Consider the following 19,278-nt stretch of genomic DNA (forward strand, 5'->3'; position numbering starts at 1 on the left):
TCAGGGAGCCAAGTGCCACCGCTTCAGCCACAGGACAACTCATAGCCCCGAAGCAGGCAGGTCTGAGCACATTCCCAGATGCTGATCCCGAGGGAGCGCTCCCTTCCAGGCTCAGAATCACTTCCCAAGATGAAACATTTGGATTTCTCCTCCTGGATACCAGTAGCACAGCTGCAAATATGATCAGAAATATCCAGTCCTCTTAAGTGCTTCTGCAGTTTGACTCCCATGGCTGCAGAGGAAGAGCCGGGGATTCAGCGTGCTGCCTGCATTCCCACCCGGCTGCCCATAGACCTTGGCTGAGCACCACTCTCCATTCCTCCCCATTGATTTCTTGGAAGGAGGAGAAGGTGTTTGGCTCCTTGCAATGAAGCTGCAGGGGGATGTCAGCAAGGGGTGAAGGCCAGGAGCTCCCCAGGGCTGTGCTCACTTCTTGGTGCTCCTTCACTGAACAAGCAGGATCCAGTTGGGATTTCTCCTTCACTCCATTGAAACCAGAGCGCGTTTGAAAGGTGCCAAGGAGAATTGCTTGGGAAAAGTCCTCTTTGCTCCTCATGAACTCCTGCACTTGCAGAGGGAAGCTCTTGGCATGGCTGTGCTTGGAAGAGACCGGCTGCTCCTGCTGCGTCAGCACAGCATCCCCACCTCCTGTGGAGAACTGCAGCTCACCCATCACGCTGGGCTGCATCTCCCACTCAGCTCCTCCAGCCCTCACAGAAGGTTTTCCAGCTGGGACTCCGCACAGACCATGGATCCAGGCCAACAGCACGAGGAGTTTCTCCAGCCTACGTTAATGCTGCTTGGACTGAGCCTACCAGCAGCACAGAGGAATTGTTCTAGGGGATCCAGGCACCTTTTATGTGCTAAACAGATTTGCTGTGGTTGTATTGTAGAGCTCAGACACGGACACCATGAAGCCGGCTTGCAGCCTCATTCATACCTGTAATGGGAGCCTCCCACCACCCAGAGAGAAAGAGCCCACCAAGGTGGGCTTTATATGGCAGTGGGATGCACTTCTGCACCTGAGAGCATCACGCATCAACTAATATATATCACAAAATCACATAGAGAGACATGAGGCAGGAGGGAGGCAGAGGCACGTAACGTGTTGAGAACATCATCTTTGCATCCAGCAAACCAAGGTACGTCCTACCCTGACATTGTCCTGGCTGGTACCACCACACAGAACACTGATAACAGCAAGAAAACCAGACAAGTTGCTGTCTACCCTTAGGAAAAGCCTTCCTTACATGTATGAAGGCAGCCTGAATGCCCAGGCAGGGCCAGCCCAGTGGGGTTTGTGTTTTTGGTCGTCTCCACCAGCATTAAGGGGAGCCCCCACACCCCCCAGCATAACCACAGAGGCTTCACAGCTCGACTTGAGCACCCTGGGGAGCACAAGCACTGCAGCCACTGAAGAGCCATTCAGGCAAGGAGGAGCAGGCAGGGCCCTGCACCAGGGGCCAGCACAGCCCCAGGGATCTCAGGTGAGGAACAAGGCGCACACTTAACACAAGCAATACAAGAGCGCATCCTCCCCCTGCCCTCAAGCCCAGGTAACCTCTACAACCACATCATCACATCACCAAGAGACCAAACTCCCAGTGTCGGGGTGAGCTCGGACACCTCTGCTCATTGCACAGCCCCACCAGTGAGCAGCAAAGCTTCCCCCTGCTTCCCAGCATCAGGAAAAGCCCACAGCTACCCCAGAGCGTGCTCCAGCTCCAGCAAAGCAGCAACCCCTCAGGTGCAGCAGCTTTATAGGAGCTGTTGGCCCTGAAGAAGCATCAATAGGGACCGATTTCCTGGCGGGGAAGGAAGCGCAGCTCCCTCTGGGGTGTCTGATGGGTTTAACCAGCTTGGGGTGGAAGGAGTTTGGTTCCCTGCGAGGAGGTGGAAGGAAACCATGCGAGTGTCTTGGGGTTTGTTGTCTCTCTCGATGAACCAATTGCTTCCAGGTCAAGAAGGGGCAAAACTATAAATGCTGCTTGCTGCTATAAATAGTGTTTGCTCAGGGGTGGTGCAGAGCAGGAAGCTTTAGGTGTGGGGTTTAACTGGGCCTTGGAATGAAAGCAAACATCCCCAATTGCTTCCTGCTCCAAGCAAGCCCGCTGCTGCTCTGCTGCTGCCCCTGGGAGGATGAAGTGAACCGGTGCTCAGAGCCTTAGGACACGTATCCAAGAGTCCAGGCTGGGAATGGATGCACAAACATCCCCCCCGTGCTGCAGAGCTCCCCTCCAAACAGCGCAGACTGTCCTGCTGGATGGGGCTGCCTTTAAAATGCCATTATTAGATCAAAGTGCCCGTTTATGTAAAAGGAGAAGGGGGGGGGAAGCCTTGGAGAACCTGATGGGATTTTCTCAGAGCTCAAACGAGAACAGACAAGTCAGTTGGTGCAGATCAAGGCAGGAATTTTCCACTGGGCCTTAGGGAATTGGGCTCTGGTCAAAAGGCAAACGGAGCAGAGAAAGGGTGGTGGGACAGCAGCGTGGTCCTTGGAGGGACCATGGCACAGGGAACACAGCGTGGCCATGTGGTGCTCTAGCTGCTCGGATGGATGGATGGATACCCATGGATGTTTGCTTGTGGGGTGACTGTGTCCATCCACTCTGCTACAGGCACTGTGCAAGACTGTTCTAGGGCACAAAGCAGAGAGACACCACCTCATCCAGCACCTCAAAGAGCAGAACCAGTGTCATAGAGGGGATTAGTTGCTGTTAAGGGCCAAGTTCTCCCCAAAGGGCAAATTAGCCCACCAAAACATTAGTGAGTCCCAGAACTGTGTGAAGCAGAGCAACATCAACCAGGTGTCTAACCCCAAACTGTGCTACCAGGCTGCACGGGGACGGTTCTGCTGGGCTGGCCCAGAAAGGGCTCCTGGAGCCCATCAACAGAGGGTTTGGGGCTGCATTTCCAAGCAGGGGATCCCTTTGTCCACCCGACCCCATGTAACCACCTCTCCCCTCCCCTTGCAGGGAGCAGCTGCTGGAGTGAATCATTCCAGCATCCTCAAAGCTCGGGGGCCTCTGCCAAGCTTCGTGTGACTTCTGGCCGTCGCTCTGCTCCATCTGGGTTTGTCCATGGCTGGTTTGAATCCCAGAACCTTCCCTGTGGTCCCTCTGGAGCAGGTGGGTGCTCCCACCGCAGCGCTGCTGCTTCACAGCCTCCTGGGCCGCTGCCTCGGGTGGTGTTTGTGACCGTCCTGCCCACGTGTGTGCGATCACGAGTCACTGCTGTCCTGCTCCCTCGCTGCCAGCCTCCAAATCAGGGACCCTTCGCACAGAAGGAACGTGAAGTGAAGGATCCAGGCCCTTTGGGGGAGAGCAGGTGCCCCTTTTCTTGCTGCTGGAGCATCTCCTCTCCATTACTGCCACGTAGCCCATGCAGCAAGTGCCAAGGCAGGCTGTGTCCCAGAGCTCTCTGATGCTGCTCCAGCACCCAACGCACTCAAAGCCCGTTGCTGTTCATCGGGGGGAGGAATGTGCACTGCTTTCCTGATTTAACCAAAATAAAGTCAGGCTATTTTAAGGGTTTTAATCATAGCAGGAGCTTGGCCAATCTCAGCCGTCCAGTGCTCTGCTGCAACCTTCTGCTGCGGTGCTACTGAGTCATCAGCCACAGAGCTGACCTGCAGCTCCGTGTCAAAACCTGACCGCTTTTTCCAGGCACTTGGGTGTCCAGATGATGGCTTTGGAAGTGTCACGGATCAGCCTTTAGCAGGACTTTTCCCTTCACCACGAGCAGGCTCAGGCCACGTCAGCGCTGCTGCCGCTGGTCCCACCACAAGGGACATCTCAACCTGCCCCAGCAGCACTGGATGAGCACACTGGAGGTCGTCTTGGCTCCCTGGAGAAGCTCAAGGACTGATTTAGTTCAACACCAAAGCTCTCAGCAACCCTGGGCTCTCCTGCATGAGCTGCCCACGTCTCAGGAGGTAATTCATTGCCTGCCTCATCTGCTTACAGCAGCTCAGCTGAACCAAACTCCCCCCAACTCAACCGTGACAAAGAGCTTTGCCTTCCAGTTCTAAAGCAGAGAACTTAGTCTGAAGTTGCATGTTCTGTTCTCCCCGCTGCAGGCTCCTCCCTCTGCTTCCAGCCGAACGCAGACAGCAGTCCTGTGATGCTGGTTTAATCTTCAGTCACAGCTTGTGGAACTCCAGGGTTCAGCATCTCGGTGTCCTACCCAAGGCAAGCTTTTAGCCAAAGGCTCTTAGATGGTGTAAAAAGAGATCTTAAACGAAACAGTTTCTATGGGGGTGCAAGCTGTGGCGTGCATCTCTAGGTCCTGAGAGTCATTTACAGCAGGCAGAGGCTCTGTTGTACAAGCCACATACCAGAGAATAGTACATTCCCATTACAAAGTCAGAAAAGACCAAAGATGAATGGGGCAGATCTCCAAACCCAAGCAGGGGATACTGCGAGTGCACTGACCAGTGCCCTGTACTCTAGTGAGGAAGCTGCACACTCCCGGTCCATAAAGGCAGGAAGTGGATTACAGCGACCTTCCGAGTTCTTCTATTTATTGCACCTCCTTTCTGTTGGCCAAACCCAATGGCCTCTAGTAATAAGGGACCAGCTGGTTCAGTTCCCTGCTCCAGTTCGGAGCTGGGAAGGCAGAGCTGCTGTTAAGGACTAAGATCATGGCTGCTCCTGCAGTGTGAGCAATGAAGAAGGATGGTGCTGCAGTCTGCAAGGACAGACACAGGACGCCCCTGGCCCCTTCCCAGAGGATTTACCGGGGATATAGCCTAAGTGAAAAGCAACAATAAGAGAAAAACAACCCAGGTTTGCCCTTAGAATCCCCTTAGAGATGCACATCCCTTTGGGGCAAACACCACGGGTGTTTTGGTGGCCCAGCTTTGGGCCAGTGCCATGTTTCAGAGCAGGATGGGCAGCGCTCTGGGATCACAGGAACTGGATCCGGACCCCGGCACATCAGCCCTGTGGTAGCAACTCCTTCAAGGTCTGTGTACAGACAAGGGAAGAGGTTCTAAACTGGTGCGTTACTCCTCTTCCTCACCTCATGTTGGGAGAGCAGCACTGGAGCTTGTGAACACACACCCTGCTCCAGGAGGATGGGAATGCCTGACAACACATCTTCACAAAGGATTTATTCCGTCTGTCAAAGTGCCTGTAAAATAACCACATTAACCAGCACCCAGGATACAAACCTGATGCTTTCTGCCCCAAAGGCAGCGAGCACTGGCCTTTCAAAGGCCATCTTTGAAATGAAGAGAGTAGAAAAGTCCCTTAAAGCATTTAATACCCAGGCTGGAAGCCCTTAGGACTTGTTCAGTTTCTTACACCACTAAGAAGGTTTAGTTTTCCATACCTCACTCCTTTTTATTTCCAGACTACAGCTCTACCCCTGCACGAGCAGTTCTGCAGCATCAGGACTGCACATACTCAAAGGAGATAGATATCATCTCAAATTGACACTGTTTATTAAATAGAAATCACTTCTTAACTAAGAATCCTTTTAATCCAGGAGAGCTGGAGAAGCCTCACACACTGGGCCTAGCCTAGACCGCAGCATCCCCATGGGGAATGTGGTACTGCGCAGGTAACACATCCCCCCCAGAGCAGCCCACTCTCCAAGTGGAAAGTCAAATGCATGATTTCTGAAAAGGTAGGAAGGCAAAACGGGCACTAGGATCTGCCTAAAAACAGCTAAATAGTGCAGTGAAATGCTTTTAAATACCACAGACACCTCCACTGACCGGCAGCCGGTTTTACGAGCAGCTCTGAAGACAATTTTCTAGCTGAGCTTTAGTGAGCTGGGCATTCCCAGCCAGAGTGCCAAGGGGTGAGAGCCTGGCCTACACCAGCATGGCCAGTTTCCATATGGGAGCAGAGCATTCCAGTGTTCATTTGCCCCTCTTGCCACGGCCTCTCCTGGAGGAGGGTTTGCCTGTGCCCGCTGTGGAGGAGCTGGCAGAAGATGCCACGGCGATGTTGATCTGTCCTTCCTGAATCTCCTGCCGGGTCTCAGCTGGGAGGTGGTTGATTTGCTGCTGTGTCTCCAGGTAGAACATGACATCCCGCAGCTGCTCCTGGATCTCGGAGATCTGCAGGTCCTTCTGTTCACAGGTTTCCTTCAACACCCTCTCCTCCTCCTTCAGTTTGTTCTGAAGCAAGGCTTGATTTGCTCGCAAGCACTTGTTCAGCTCCTGCTCCTCCTTCAGCTCGTTGGAAAGTTTGGCCACTTTGTTATTCAGCTGAGAACACCTTACAAAGAGAAGCACAAGTCAGGAAAGCAGCACAGCACACAGAGATCAAACACTAGCACATCTTTTTGATTTCCAGTCCCTCAGGACAGCCCCAGCACCACCACCACCACCTGGAATTCATTTTCCTGGCAAAAAAATCATAGAATCCTGGGCTGGTTTGTGTTGAAGGGACCTTAAAGCTCATCGAGCTCCAACCCCTGCCATGACAGGGACACCTTCCACTAGAGCAGCTTGCTCCAAGCCCCTGTGTCCAACCTGGCCTTGAACACTGCCAGGGATGGGGCAGCCACAGCCTCTCTGGGCAATGAGATGCTCCCACAAGGGTATCAATAGCCTCGTGTTTCAGACAGTGCTTCCCTGCTCCTAACAACTCATTGCCTTTTGCCCTGAAAGTTTGCTGGCATCATATATGGACTCCTTTCCACTGGGGAGGAAAGGAGCCCCAGCTCACCAGCCTGGACACCCTGCTCCAGCTGGGATAGCTGGACAGGCAACAGCACTAAGGGCCTGGTGGGTGATGGGGAGTGGAGCACCCAGTCCCACCTATGGAGCTGGCACACAGCTTGACATCCTTCATCGAGGCAATTCCTAAGAGCCACATTTTCCCCTGTGCTGGGTGAGCTGCCTTTCTTCTCCCTGGATAAACCCACCAATTGCCAAGCAGCCTGGCTTCTCCTTCGGAGCAGGCAAGGGGAGGGATTACTGAATGCTAAATATGCAGACCATGTAAAAGGAGCCAAGAGCCCAAACGCTGTGCGCCACTCGACAGGCACTTTCAGTTTGTGAACACCTACAGAAATGAGAGCTCGGTTTAAAATAAGCTGCGTTCTCAGTCTACCAGTTTAAATAGCCCAAAACTGCCCAGGAATAGCAGGAGTTTTTTCTTGCTGGATGTCAGTGTGCAGAGTTTTAATGGCTGCATGGAACTAAACCTGGCAGCGGTACCCACTTCCTTTCGACAGACTGCTTTTCTTTGAGCAAGTCATTGAGCCTCTGTTCCAGACTGTCACACTTCTCAATGGTCTCTTTAAATTTGGTCTTCATGTTGTTAATCTGTAAAAACAAACACAGAGGCATTTCAAACAGATCAAAGTCCTCAGCACTTCCATTGGGACGCTCAACTTTCCGAAGCCCTGTCTCGACTCTGACCAATTATTATATGTAGAGAAGCAAAAGCTTCGAGCCAGGAGAAGGCTTCATTTTAATGCAGACCCTCCCCGTTACACTTTGCAGCACCCCAACAAGGAACCACGTTGCCGTGGGAGCTGCTCACACAGAGCAACAACTCGGGCTCTAAATCCGTGCCAGGCATCCCATTCAAAACCAAAGCTCCATTGGGTCCGTAGCTTCTCCCTGGCTGCCATTCCCATTCATTGCGCCATTCCCTCAGACGGTTTTGTATCCTCAGCAAACTGAAATTCCCATCTGCAGGCTTTGTCACGCTGGACTTTTGCTCAGGTTAAACCAAACCTCAAAGAAGCATGGCCAAAGTCTGAAAATGAACATGCTACCTTGCTCCACACTGACTCAGCAGCTCGCTGTCATAAGGCAGTGACCTACTGACACCAATATCTTACTCATGCAAAACACAAACAGAAACACGCGTCCATTGGCTTCCTCTTTCCCTTTACCTCACAACTCGAGGCTGTTACTGCTGAAGAAAACCAAGCTTATTCTCTCCGCACTGCAAAACCTCTGATGTAGGACTGACAGGATATTTATGGACAGAAACACTTGTTTCCCTTATATTAAGGTCAAAAGCTTGTGGTGGAGGCAGGAATTTAAAGGGAAAATGCTTTTTTGGAGGAGCAATCTGGACAAACGTCAGTGTCAGCACACATGGTGCCTTCACTGATGCCATAGTCGATGCAGAGCAGGTTTTATCCCTTCCAGCCCTAATCCCTGGATGTTTATGCAGCTGATGGTTGATTTGGGGAAGTAGCCTGAGCACTGATAATGGAATACACTGCATGGTGGCACTGATCCAGCCAAGACTTACACAGAGCAAGTGCCATGAATAAAACTGTAAGGATCCTTAAACATGAAATCACATTTGGGCATACCTGATAGTCCTTTCACTTTGAAGTCGCTTTGTGGATCATGTTTCCTCACCATGTGCAAGATGATTTTTCCTGCATCTTTTCCTTTTGTGGGGCCCTCCATAAGATTTCTGGACTGCTCTTTAGGCCAAGGTCAGTGACCACTACTTCAGCTTCACAGTTTCTACATTTATAATACCACTATCAGCAGATACTAAATGGTTAATTAGAACTCATGTAGAAAGGTGAGTTAAGGACTCAACCCTAAACCCTGACTCACTTTAAAACCTAGTTGAAAGGATCTACGTAGAGTGAGAAGCATTAAAATATCCTCACTGGACTTTTGCTGATGGTGTTTTGAAGCAGTCCTGCTTACAGGATGCTTTGTAGGAGAAGACTCTGAACTTTTCCCAAAGGGTGCTGAGGAGAGATAGGGGATCAAAACCAAAGGGCAAATCAATATGCATTTGGAGCAGAAAGACAGCTCCCACTTTCTGCAGCCCAGCAAATTAAAGTCATACTGTCTATGCTACACTAGCCTTCCCTGGAGACACACGTCAGCGTGAGACGGATGGCATCAGCAAGCGGGGATCCTGCAGCACCACAGACTTGTTTTCACCACTGCTGCAGTCTCCCCAGCAGCCCATTTAAATCAACCTTCAATCGAGGTGGCAATCTACCTACTTCTGCACCACTGAGCAGCAAATTGCTAGATCTGAGCATCGAGATAAGGGATAGAGCTCAGAGCCAATTTTCTCAGCTGGCAGTGAAACAGGCTGTGCGAGGCCACGTCACGCAGCGCTGGAGCTGTAGGAGACTGAGCAGCTCCATCTCCCATTGAGCACAACAGTGGCCAGGGGTCTGTTCTGGCAGTTTCACACATGCCCAGAGCTCACCTCCTCGGCTGTGTCCTTTTCTATCCGGACAATCTTGTTTTCCCAATAGATCCGTTGTGATTCCAACTGGCTCGTCAGCAAATAGGAGTACTACAAACACAGAAGATACGCACACAAGAGTCAGCTTTCCCTATGCTGATTGAGAAGCCCAAAGGGCTCCAAGATACAAATCAACTTAATCAAAGCCTTCAGAGCACAGCAACAAGGATCAAGTTCCACCCAACCATAGCCAGTATCATGTCAAGAACTTGTTGAAGACCTTCTGTTGTAGTAACAATAAATCCTTATCGGTTTTACACTCTGCAGGAAAATGAAGCATCAACCACCCTGTCATGAGAGTCTGAGATCCCAAAAGCTGAGCTCCCCATTCACATCCCAAAACCCAAGGCAGAGGGTGCATGTATCTGGCTTCGCTAAGAATAACTCTGGGAAAACACCCTCAGCTGTGTGTAACAAATCACAGCTATTCTTCTCCAACATGTACAGCCCATTCCAATGGTATTTTGGCATCTGAACAAGGATATGCCTTACATCCCTTCTTTTCCCTTCTGGCTCTTCAAATGAGTTATGAGAAGGGTGGAAAACGTCATCATTTCTTATCATCAGGCTAATATGCACCAGATCAAGCATTCACCATAGAATTAAACACTTGCAAAAAGCCTTGCACACTCAGTAATATCTGGGTGCTAAAATACACTGCCAAATTCATTCTCTCTAGGAACATTTACATCTTGTCAGCTAGATAGAGAGGTCTCCCACACTTTAAGCATCAACCTCTCAGGAATGGAAAGGGTTACAATTACCTGGTTCAGCATCGAAGTGTTACTCAAAAAATTCCTGGTAAGGCAACTTAAGTATTTATTCGAGCAATAGGCTTATGAAGTCTGGTCTCTGTGCGCTGCTCCTCCTCAGATACCCTTGTGTCTAATGCAGCTGAAATCATGCTGCAGTATTACCTGCTCAGTGGAGCAGTAATTTGGAGTTTCTGTCCTTTACCCTTCTGGTAAGGGAGGAGAAGCTGGTCAACAGGTACAAAATCCACCCCCAAAATCAGTATCTGCTCAAGAGAAGGGAGCAGAACAGGGCTGGAATCAGTGGAGCCTGTCAGCTTCCTTTGATAGCCAAGGAAAGCACACAGCTAGGAATTCTTCCATTCTTCTTCATTTTACAAGCTAAACTACTCAACCTGACAGCTCTGCACACATCCTGGCTCTTAAGCCAAGTCACAGACGCACTGGGAAGGTTCTGTTGGGTGAGTCTGGACATATGGACCCATTTCAACCTCCAGTGCCCCGAGTGGAGCAGCGTACCCAGCTCATCTTCAATCTAGTGGGGAACACAGGACGAAGCTGCAGCCAGCTTCCCCCGAGCTGCATTGGCTCTGCAGAGCCAACAAGAGCTTGTGCTTTTTTTCAAAGGAGAAAAAAAAAGGCAGTAAAAACATCCTGCTTGTGCCTGAAGATGATTGCCTCCACGCAGGGAGCAGGGCTGCTGCATAGGCTGATGTAATTGAACTGTAGTCGTATCTGGATTTGAAACGCTTCCACCCAGCAGCACAATGCAGAGTCCAACAAGGCAAAAATATTTACCTCTAATTGTAAGGCATCAATTTTCTCTTCCTGACACATATCTCCCTCACACTCATACTGAACTATCTTCCCATCAGTTTTACTTGCAACCAGGCGATGGACGTAGTTATCTGAAGAAACAAAATCCAACCACAGGGAGTTTTAGCTTAAGAACACCCAGGTTGACCCCAGTTATGCAGCACAATTAACCATGCAGACTGCTGCAGCAGCACATTAGCAAGGCAGGAAGCCAACATCAGATGTATTTGTTATTTAGCAGACTTCGCAGAGACACCTTACAGGATATTTATTACAACAGCCCGTTCCCATTCCTCAGGGCAAATAGATGGAAAGGGATTAAGAAATACATTCCACAGAGGCTCCAGGACCACCCCTGATCATTAGAGAATCCCATTCTCCCCCTTCCATCTGCTGCAGACCCATGAAAACTGCTATTAGAGAGGAGATGGATGTTCCCAAAAGACCAGGTATTAGTACAGATGCAAACTCCTTACTCTCCAAGCAAGCTCTGCCTCAAGTACTCCTCCTAAGGAGCCCCAAAAGCTGCTTTATAAACAAGGTCATCCTCCAAGGGGGGAGGACAGAGCACTTACCTCCAGCATAGTCCCAGACCCTGTGGTTGGTCAGCTGCATTGCATAGGTGTGCTGGGTCTCCTCAAAGTGCTTGTAAGCGTGTCTGCTCACGTACCGGCCGCAGCCGATGTGCCCACAGATTAAACAGATCCAAAGGTTCTGCCAACAGAGGAAGAGAGCTCTGTATATACAGTGCTGTCAAGTGGTGGTGTCAGTGCTTTGAGGAAGCGTGGTCGGGCACTGATGGCCTCCTGATGCTGGGTGCATCCAGTCTCTTCCTTAGAAAGCAAAGGCTTTGCTTCCCCCCAGCCTCCTTCAAAGCCTCGCTCAGCTGGAAGGTTAAGGAGGAGGAGGTACCTGCTCATTCGAGGCAATTATGAGGCTGCAGGCGCTGGACACGTTGATGTAACATCACAAGATGCATGGAAGAATGGCTTTGGCTAATGAATGAGGTGCCTCAGCAGGACCACAAAAGCAAGCTCTGAAGAGCACAGACTAGAAGGGACCCACAAGTTCAGTGTTAGCTTAGCGGCCTGCTATCAAACTCACCACACCCGCTCTGATCAGCTCACATGCTAACACCTTCTAAGAAAGGTTTGTCAGAACAGGAAACCTGGGAGCTGAGATTCCTTCCAGTACTGATTCCAACTCAAAAGGAAAGCAGATGCACCACTAACAGGTAAAATCAACCCCAAGAGCAACTAGAGCAGCTGTGCAGTCAGATTTAGTCTAGATCTCACTCACCATCCACCCACCTACTTACTTCTTGAACTCCACACTCAAAGCACTTGTTCTCTTCCACTGGCTCGGGTGTTTGGCAGTATCTGCAGACAGGACACCTAGAGGGCAATAAGCATCATGATGAGACACAAGCAGCTCCATTTTAATATTACAGTAATTAAAAAGAGAGCCAGCAAGCCAGAAGTCAATGCCTTGTGCAAGTGGGATGCTCCCTGTATGTGTGCATCTCTTAGTTCACGTTTACCCCACTCACACTGTCCTCCATTCCAAACAAGGCTGTTCTTAAGCCACTGAGTGACAGAAGAACAAAGAGCAGTTCTTCCAAAGCCATTTCACACTCTCAGCTTGATCTGGGTTTGCTGCAGTCCAACCGTAGAGAACATCTGCAACCAAGAGCACCAGTGGGGCTGCCAGCAACATCAGCCTCTGCCAGTAAGCAAAAGAGCCACGACCGAGCTCAAGAAACACATCCCTGCCATCCACAGACACTGCAAGAAGCACTTGTATAGATGTGTTACACATCTCTAAACATTGCTCCTCCAGGCTGCTGCCAATTGATATCTTCAGTTCTCCACCACCTGCAGGGTTTCACACAGCAGGTACATGTTGTTGTGGAAGGAGGCTGTAACTACACACTGCTGAGGACAGCCGAGTACCAAAGGGAGGTACTGCCTCTCTGCAAACATACCTTGGTACTCAAAACAACCCTAAGGAGGTGAGGAGACGCTTCAATTTCAACCCCAATGGAACCCATCTCAGGCCTCCCAGGCAGAGCATCCCATAACTGTACCCCAAAAGGATCAGTAGGAGGGACTCTGCTCTGATTTCTTTTGAAACAATACCAAAATGCTGAAAGAAAGACAGGAGACCCACAACCAGCTTCTGTCCAGACCCTAAGCCCTAGAAGTTCAGCCAGGGAACAGGGTAACTGAGGCTCAGCATTCTCTTGCCAGGACTGTTCTTATGCATTTTTCATTAGCTGCTGGATAAGCCACAGAAATATCCAAGGGAGGAGACAACTGGATTGCAGTCAGCTCCCCATACAACTTCAGGCACTTCCAGCCTCCGTGGCGCCAAAGCAAAGTGGACAGGGATTTTATCATCCTTCTAGACCGGGAGTGTAAGCTCTGCTTAAACTGTACATTAGATATTTAAGTGCTGTTTTGGACCCTGCTCCTACACTGGCTGAGCTCCACTGCTTCAAATTGAAACCGATTTTGGAACAAAGCAGCCCATACACTTGCATAGCTACGAATGGCATTAACCTACGTGAGGTTCTGTTACTTTGGCTTATAAATGATATAGAGAGGGGTAAACGTTTTCCTCACACTTGATCAGAGGGAATCAGGTACTAGTGATAAAGAAGAACAGAGCGAAGCTCAGCAGCAGCCTGCTACAGGATCTACAACTGCCTGATGTGCAGTAGAACGACGGTGTCCAGAGGATGCAAAACATGCACCACTGTGAGCAGCACCCAGGTAGCAGTCAGGGCTCTGCAGTCAGACACTCAGACACATGGAAATCCCCATCTACAGGGACGGGGAGGAAGGTAAGAGGAGGAACAGGACAGAGTTGGCAGAGCAAAAAGCAGAGCTGCTGTAAGGTCAGATGCAGATCTGAGCCCCAGCCCTGCCTAGTGCACTGGGGTGTCTCCCTGAGCCCTCTCCCATCACTCAGTCCATACCCACCTCGAATCATACAGCCTGGCTAGAGCAGCTCCCTCCCTGATTTACTCAGTGATTTTGCCATTTCCTCCTTTCTCCTCACTCTCCTGTCCTGTCCCCCTGCCTGCCTTCTCTTACCCCACTCCTCTTCATCCCCATCCAGTATCTAAGACAGGAGGACAGCAGGGCTCCCCAAAGGACTCCTAAGCTGCAGCCAGATGTGCAAATCTACAGCACACCCTCAGCTACACCAAGGAAACAAGTGACTGAACAGACACCTAAGGCTGAGCGAAGCATTCTGTCTGTGCATCCCATGCTGTTTACCCCTGTGTTTTTATCCTATGGTATTTTAAAACAATCAGCATTGCTCTACAACTCCCTCCCTGCCTCAGCAGCGAGGCCCATGGGAAACATTGTTCAATTACTTTTGGCAGGAAGATTTCTCTCTGGGAGTCCCTTAATGGGAAAAAAGCAGAGCATTAGAACTTGCAGTAATTCCTGCCCCCACACTCTGATAAGCAGAACCAGTCTTGTCAGCACACATCCACCACGCTCAAAACACGGAGCTTTAGATGTGGAACTAAAGCAAAGGCTCTTACGTGGTGTCCTCCCACCGCTGCAGACACTGGCTGTGGAAGCTGTGGTTACACAGCGTGGTGAGGACCCCGTTCACGGACTCATCCATCCTCTCCAGGCACACTGTGCACTTGGGGAGCTCTGTCAGGTCCATCACGGGCAGGCTGGCCCCCTTCAAAAGAAGACAGGGAGACAAATTGCTCAGCACCTTCCAACCACTGTAAGCAAAGCACCCACATAAGGAAACATCAAACTTCTCTCCCATTACTGCTGGCACCAACGTACAAAACCACTAAAAGTATCCCATGAGTCTACACAGTGGTTACAACTGCCAGGATCCTCTTCACATCACGGGCTCGGTACAGCTGCAGCACCTGCAGCCAGGCCCATTCCGTGTTCTGGATTCACTGGATCTACCCCCAAGGCAGGTTTAGGTTAAAGACACTGCAGCAATGAGGCATGAAGCCACAAAGTCACCAAACAAGCTCTCCCAAGTCACACTGGGATGGGATAAAGGGCTTGGGCTGACACAGTGAAGCAATTCTTGCAACACTCTGCCCAGTCCAAATGATCCTCTTAACGCTCTCTGCTGTGCAGGGAAACCAAGCCCAACCAAACTTACATCTTCTGATTTGAAGACTTCAGCCCTTTCCACATACACCAGCTGGCAAACATCCTCCTCTATTGAGTTGAACTGCCGGCCATTGCATGCCATGTAAAAGCTGTCTGCATCAGCCTGTGCACAAAGCAAAGGAAGCCAGTTAGAAAGCTCACAGTTGATACAACTGAGGAAGAGCAGTCTGCTGTAGCCTCTCCTCTCCCTGCCACCAAGCCCTGTAACACCAGAGGAGGGATTTCATAGCCAGCTCCTGCCAGCAGGCATTGCATTTTGGCACTGGGCTTAGCGTTACCACTTGAAGACAAGCAGTGAAGTTCACAGCAGTGACAGCTACTCTGGTACTTGAACATTCAGCAGGGATAACGGGTTTCCCTTCAGCATCTGTTTTGCCCTTTGTCAGCAATTTCAGCACATTTGCAAAGCAAATTTGGTCTCTGAAAATTTCAGAGGGCCATGCTGCAGGACACTTGTGTCAGGGGAAGGAACAATTCAAGTGTGGGCACGAATCCATGTCACTGGTCACAGTGGAGGCATGCTCTGGATGTACTGAAGTATGCTGGGAGCCTGCGAGTCACTTGCAAGCAGGCAGAACCAACATAAAACCTGAAAACGGATGCGTTTGACACACAGAAACCTCCCCAAACCCTTTCTCTCACAAACCATTGCATCAGATTGAGGTGAGTGAGCTGAGTGAACCTTCCTCTGTTCCTCGACACTCCAACCAGGAGCATAAAGGTCCCTAAGATTTCCTTTGCTACCTACAGAAACACATTTTAGGGGTCCCTGGGGAACAGGGCTTCAGGGAATGTCCTAGGAAACAGGAATTGCAGGGTGAACAGAGTACAAGCATATGGATTTGTGCAAGGCTCTTTAGCCCAGGGTCATTAGATGCAGCAATACACAAAATGCACCTTGGTAATTACTGCACAGAGCACAAACCACAAACAAGCATTGCACCTGCACAACAACACGGCAAGGACCTCACACAAAACTGACAGCTGGGGAGAACCCCTCCAGGAACCCAGAATGAGTCATTTTCAAGTGGGAGAAGAGAAGGTACAAGTGAGAGGGTCCACAGAGGAACAGGCAGGGGGCAAAATACTTATAGCTACATAGAAGATCTGCAAGCAGCAAACTGCTGTGTGCTTATCCATCCATCCCCTGGGCTCAGTTGTGGGGTGAGTGCCCTTTTCACACTGTGCTGGCAGTGGCTGTGAGACCAGCCAGCTCCTTGGAAAAGCAGAACAAGTCCTTCCCAAACTGCAAGCAAAGCCCAGCTGGCTGGGTCCTGTCTGCTCAGCACAGCGCAATCATGGAATGGCTTGGGTTGAAGGGACCTCAAAGCTCCTCCAGCTCCAACCCCTGCCACGGGCAGGGACCCCTTCCACTGGAGCAGCTTGCTCCAAGCCCCTGTGTCCAACCTGGCCTTGAGCACTGCCAGGGATGGGGCAGCCACAGCTTCTCTGGGCACCCTGTGCCAGCACCTCAGCACCCTCACAGGGAAGAGCTTCTGCCTAAGAGCTCATCTCAATCTCCCTTCTATTAGTTTAAAGCCAGGGAGCCCTTCTAAAGAGCAACCACATACAACAGTCCCTACAGCAAAGGGACTTCCAGCTCTTACCTGCGAGCTGAACTTTATCAGCACCATGTACTGGTTTGGAGTGGAATCCCGGATGATTTTCATGTGCTCGATCACTTCGTAGAAGGAGGCCACAAACTTCATGAGGTCGTGGCTGGTCATGGTAGCAGGGACGGTGAGGATGCAGAGCATGGCGCTGCGCCGCACGTCCTCCTTCAGAGAGGTCATCTTGCTGAGGAGACAACAGGGACACAGCCTCAGCTCCCTCCAGAGAGGGCAAAGGCACGGCTGGACACATTCCCAACAACTGACCCTGATAACTCTGTTCTCAACCTTGTCCTTCTTTGTATATATAAAGAGAGAGAAGCAAGGGAGTGGTGAGAGTCTGGTGTGCCCACACGGACCTGTGACTCCTTCCCAGATTAAACTGGGCAACTCCAAACGCCCATGGTTTTGTCAGGAATAAGTTGACATCTGTTTTCCTATAAAAACCATTGAATTTGGGAAGCCGCAAAGGCTCAGAACTATTCCTAGAACACGTGAGCAACATTTGCTACCAGTTTAAATGCTCACTTTAATGTCTCAGGAAAACCTGACATGGCACTTCTCATGTGATTATATGGGAATGGCAGGGAATAATCATCTCTGAAACGCAGGAGGAAGCCTCCTGCCCCGACAGCTCCTCAGGCCTGCTGCCACCACCTCAGAGCCCACAATTTACTCATGGGATCCCTTCAGAAGCTGTTTCCAAACATCATTTTATAGGAACCTGCATTCATCTTGCACCCTTACATCTGGAGCAGCATCACCCACAGCTGGTGGATGGGGCCAGCCTCCAGCTCTAACATCATCAGAGCCTTTCTGCCCTCCTGCTTTGAGTCACCTTCCTGTTTGTCCCAGCTCAGGAGCCACAGCCCCAGGGTGAGCAACCTGCCCTTCCGGGTGCTGGCATTACTCAGGAGCAGCATTCCCACCGGAGCTGCAATTATCCAAGCATCCTTACTTTGTTTTGTACAGGTGCATGATGCCATGGACGATTTCAACCGAGGGGTTCCCGCTGAAGAAGGAGATCTGGTCTGGGAGCTGTTTTGAAGGCGAGTCGGGAGCAGCCTCATGCTCTTTGCTTTGCTCATCAGGTTTATTGTTGTCCTCAGCAGATGCAGCCTCTGGAGCTTTCCTTCCTTCCACAGCAGCTTTGGTTTCATCTTATACAAATCAAAGGTTTCCACATTACTAATGGCGCAACAGAAGCATCTCCTGCTCCCCAAGCACAGCCTGCATGTGCACAACAGCTCGGAGAAGGCAAATTCCAACGCTGGAAAGCAGCAGAACGACACACAGCTCCTGTCTGCTGTCCCACAGGGAACTCCAGAGCTGCCACACACCCGACACAAGCCCCTGGCAGGACCCAGTGCTGTGGATCAAGCACAGTGAGTTTTGTGCCAGTCAAACCCCAACAGGCACCCATGTCAACAAAGGACAAGCAAGACAGGTTTGCTGAGCAAGGACTTGGAGAAAGCAGCTCCTCCAACAGCAGCCTGGACATTTGGCTTGGAGCTTCCAGCTTGAAATTTCCTCTCTGTCAGGGAATTTAAACATCTGCAGCACTGAATGCACTCACTGCTAGGGAGCAGCAATGCTGACAAGCAAAACGCTGACCAGCCTGTGGCACAGCCCAAAATAAACTCATAGAATCCCAGCCTGGTTTGTGTTGGAACGGACCTTAAAGCTCCTCCAGCTCCAGCCCCTGCCACGGGCAGGGACCCCTTCCACTGGAGCAGCTTGCTCCAAGCCCCTGTGTCCAACCTGGCCTTGAGCACTGCCAGGGATGGGGCAGCCACAGCTTCTCTGGGCACCCTGTGCCAGCGCCTCAGCACCCTCACAGGGAACAGCTTCTGCCTAAGAGCTCAGCTCAGTCTCCCCTCTGGCAGGTTAAAGCCATTCCCCTTGGCCTGTCCCTACATGCCCTTGTCCCAAGCCCCTCTCCAGGTTTCCTGCGGCCCCTTTAGGCACTGGAGCTGCTCTCAGGTCTCCCCTTCAGGAGCCTTCTCTTCTCCAGGCTGCCCCAGCCCAGCTCCCACACCAGAGGTGCTCCATTAAGAAATAAACCTTTATGGAGCAAGGAACGCTTGCCAGGAATACCCACCCCTCTCTCTGCACATCCCCCAACCTCTCTCCTTGTTTCCCAGACCACAGGAGTGCCTCCGGACCTGCACCCCCACACCGACAGGCACCTGTCACCCGCGGGGCCACGTCCCCTTCCCCCCCCCCCCCCCCCCCCGGAGCGGGGCAGCACAAACCGAACCTCCCCCCCCCCCCCGGAGGCCGGTACCTGACCGCGGCTGGATGGTCTCGATGATCACATCGGTCATCTCCCTGCGGCCGAGGTGCTGGTGCAGGATGGCCGCCCGCTCCCCGGGGCCTTTCCCCTCCAGACAGGCCGGGACAGCAGCCGGGGCCGCGCCGGTGCCCTCCGCCGCCATGTCCGGAGCTGCGCAGGAAACAACGGCCATTGGCACACTGCGGCGGGGCCGGGGCCGGGACCGGGCCCGGAACCGACCCCTCGGCCCCCTCCCCGGGCGCCTGCGGGCCTCGGCGCCGCTTCCTCCTCCCCGGGCCGCGGCGGGGGGGCACCGGAGCCACTCACCAGCCGCGCTGTAGGCGAAGGCCGCGGGCAGCGCCGAGTGCTCGGCCAGCTCCAGCCGGATCACCACCAGCGACACGCTCATGGGCCCGGGCTCCGGGGGCCTCCGCCGCTTCCGCGCCTCTC

The 19,278-nt window shown here is 51.6% G+C and overlaps 1 protein-coding gene across 1 annotated transcript; it reads right to left on the minus strand.

Moving 5' to 3' along the window:
* Positions 1-5,429: 5,429 nt before the first annotated feature.
* On the minus strand, positions 5,430-19,270 carry BRAP (BRCA1 associated protein). The gene is made up of 12 exons (XM_062614712.1): positions 19,156-19,270; positions 18,841-18,999; positions 17,512-17,713; positions 16,551-16,740; positions 14,933-15,046; positions 14,334-14,482; positions 12,093-12,168; positions 11,350-11,488; positions 10,757-10,866; positions 9,168-9,257; positions 7,182-7,285; positions 5,430-6,230 (listed from the first exon to the last, which is right to left on the minus strand). Exons 1-12 carry the CDS (start codon positions 19,235-19,237, stop codon positions 5,870-5,872), a joined length of 1,776 nt encoding a protein of 591 aa, XP_062470696.1. The 5' UTR covers positions 19,238-19,270; the 3' UTR covers positions 5,430-5,869.
* Between the last annotated feature and the right edge of the window lie 8 nt (positions 19,271-19,278).

The sequence above is a fragment of the Pezoporus occidentalis genome, unplaced genomic scaffold (genome assembly GCF_034315485.1).
Source record: "Pezoporus occidentalis ecotype Australia unplaced genomic scaffold, CSIRO_AGI_Poc_V1 ctg102, whole genome shotgun sequence".
NCBI classification, from domain to species: Eukaryota; Metazoa; Chordata; class Aves; order Psittaciformes; family Psittacidae; genus Pezoporus; species Pezoporus occidentalis.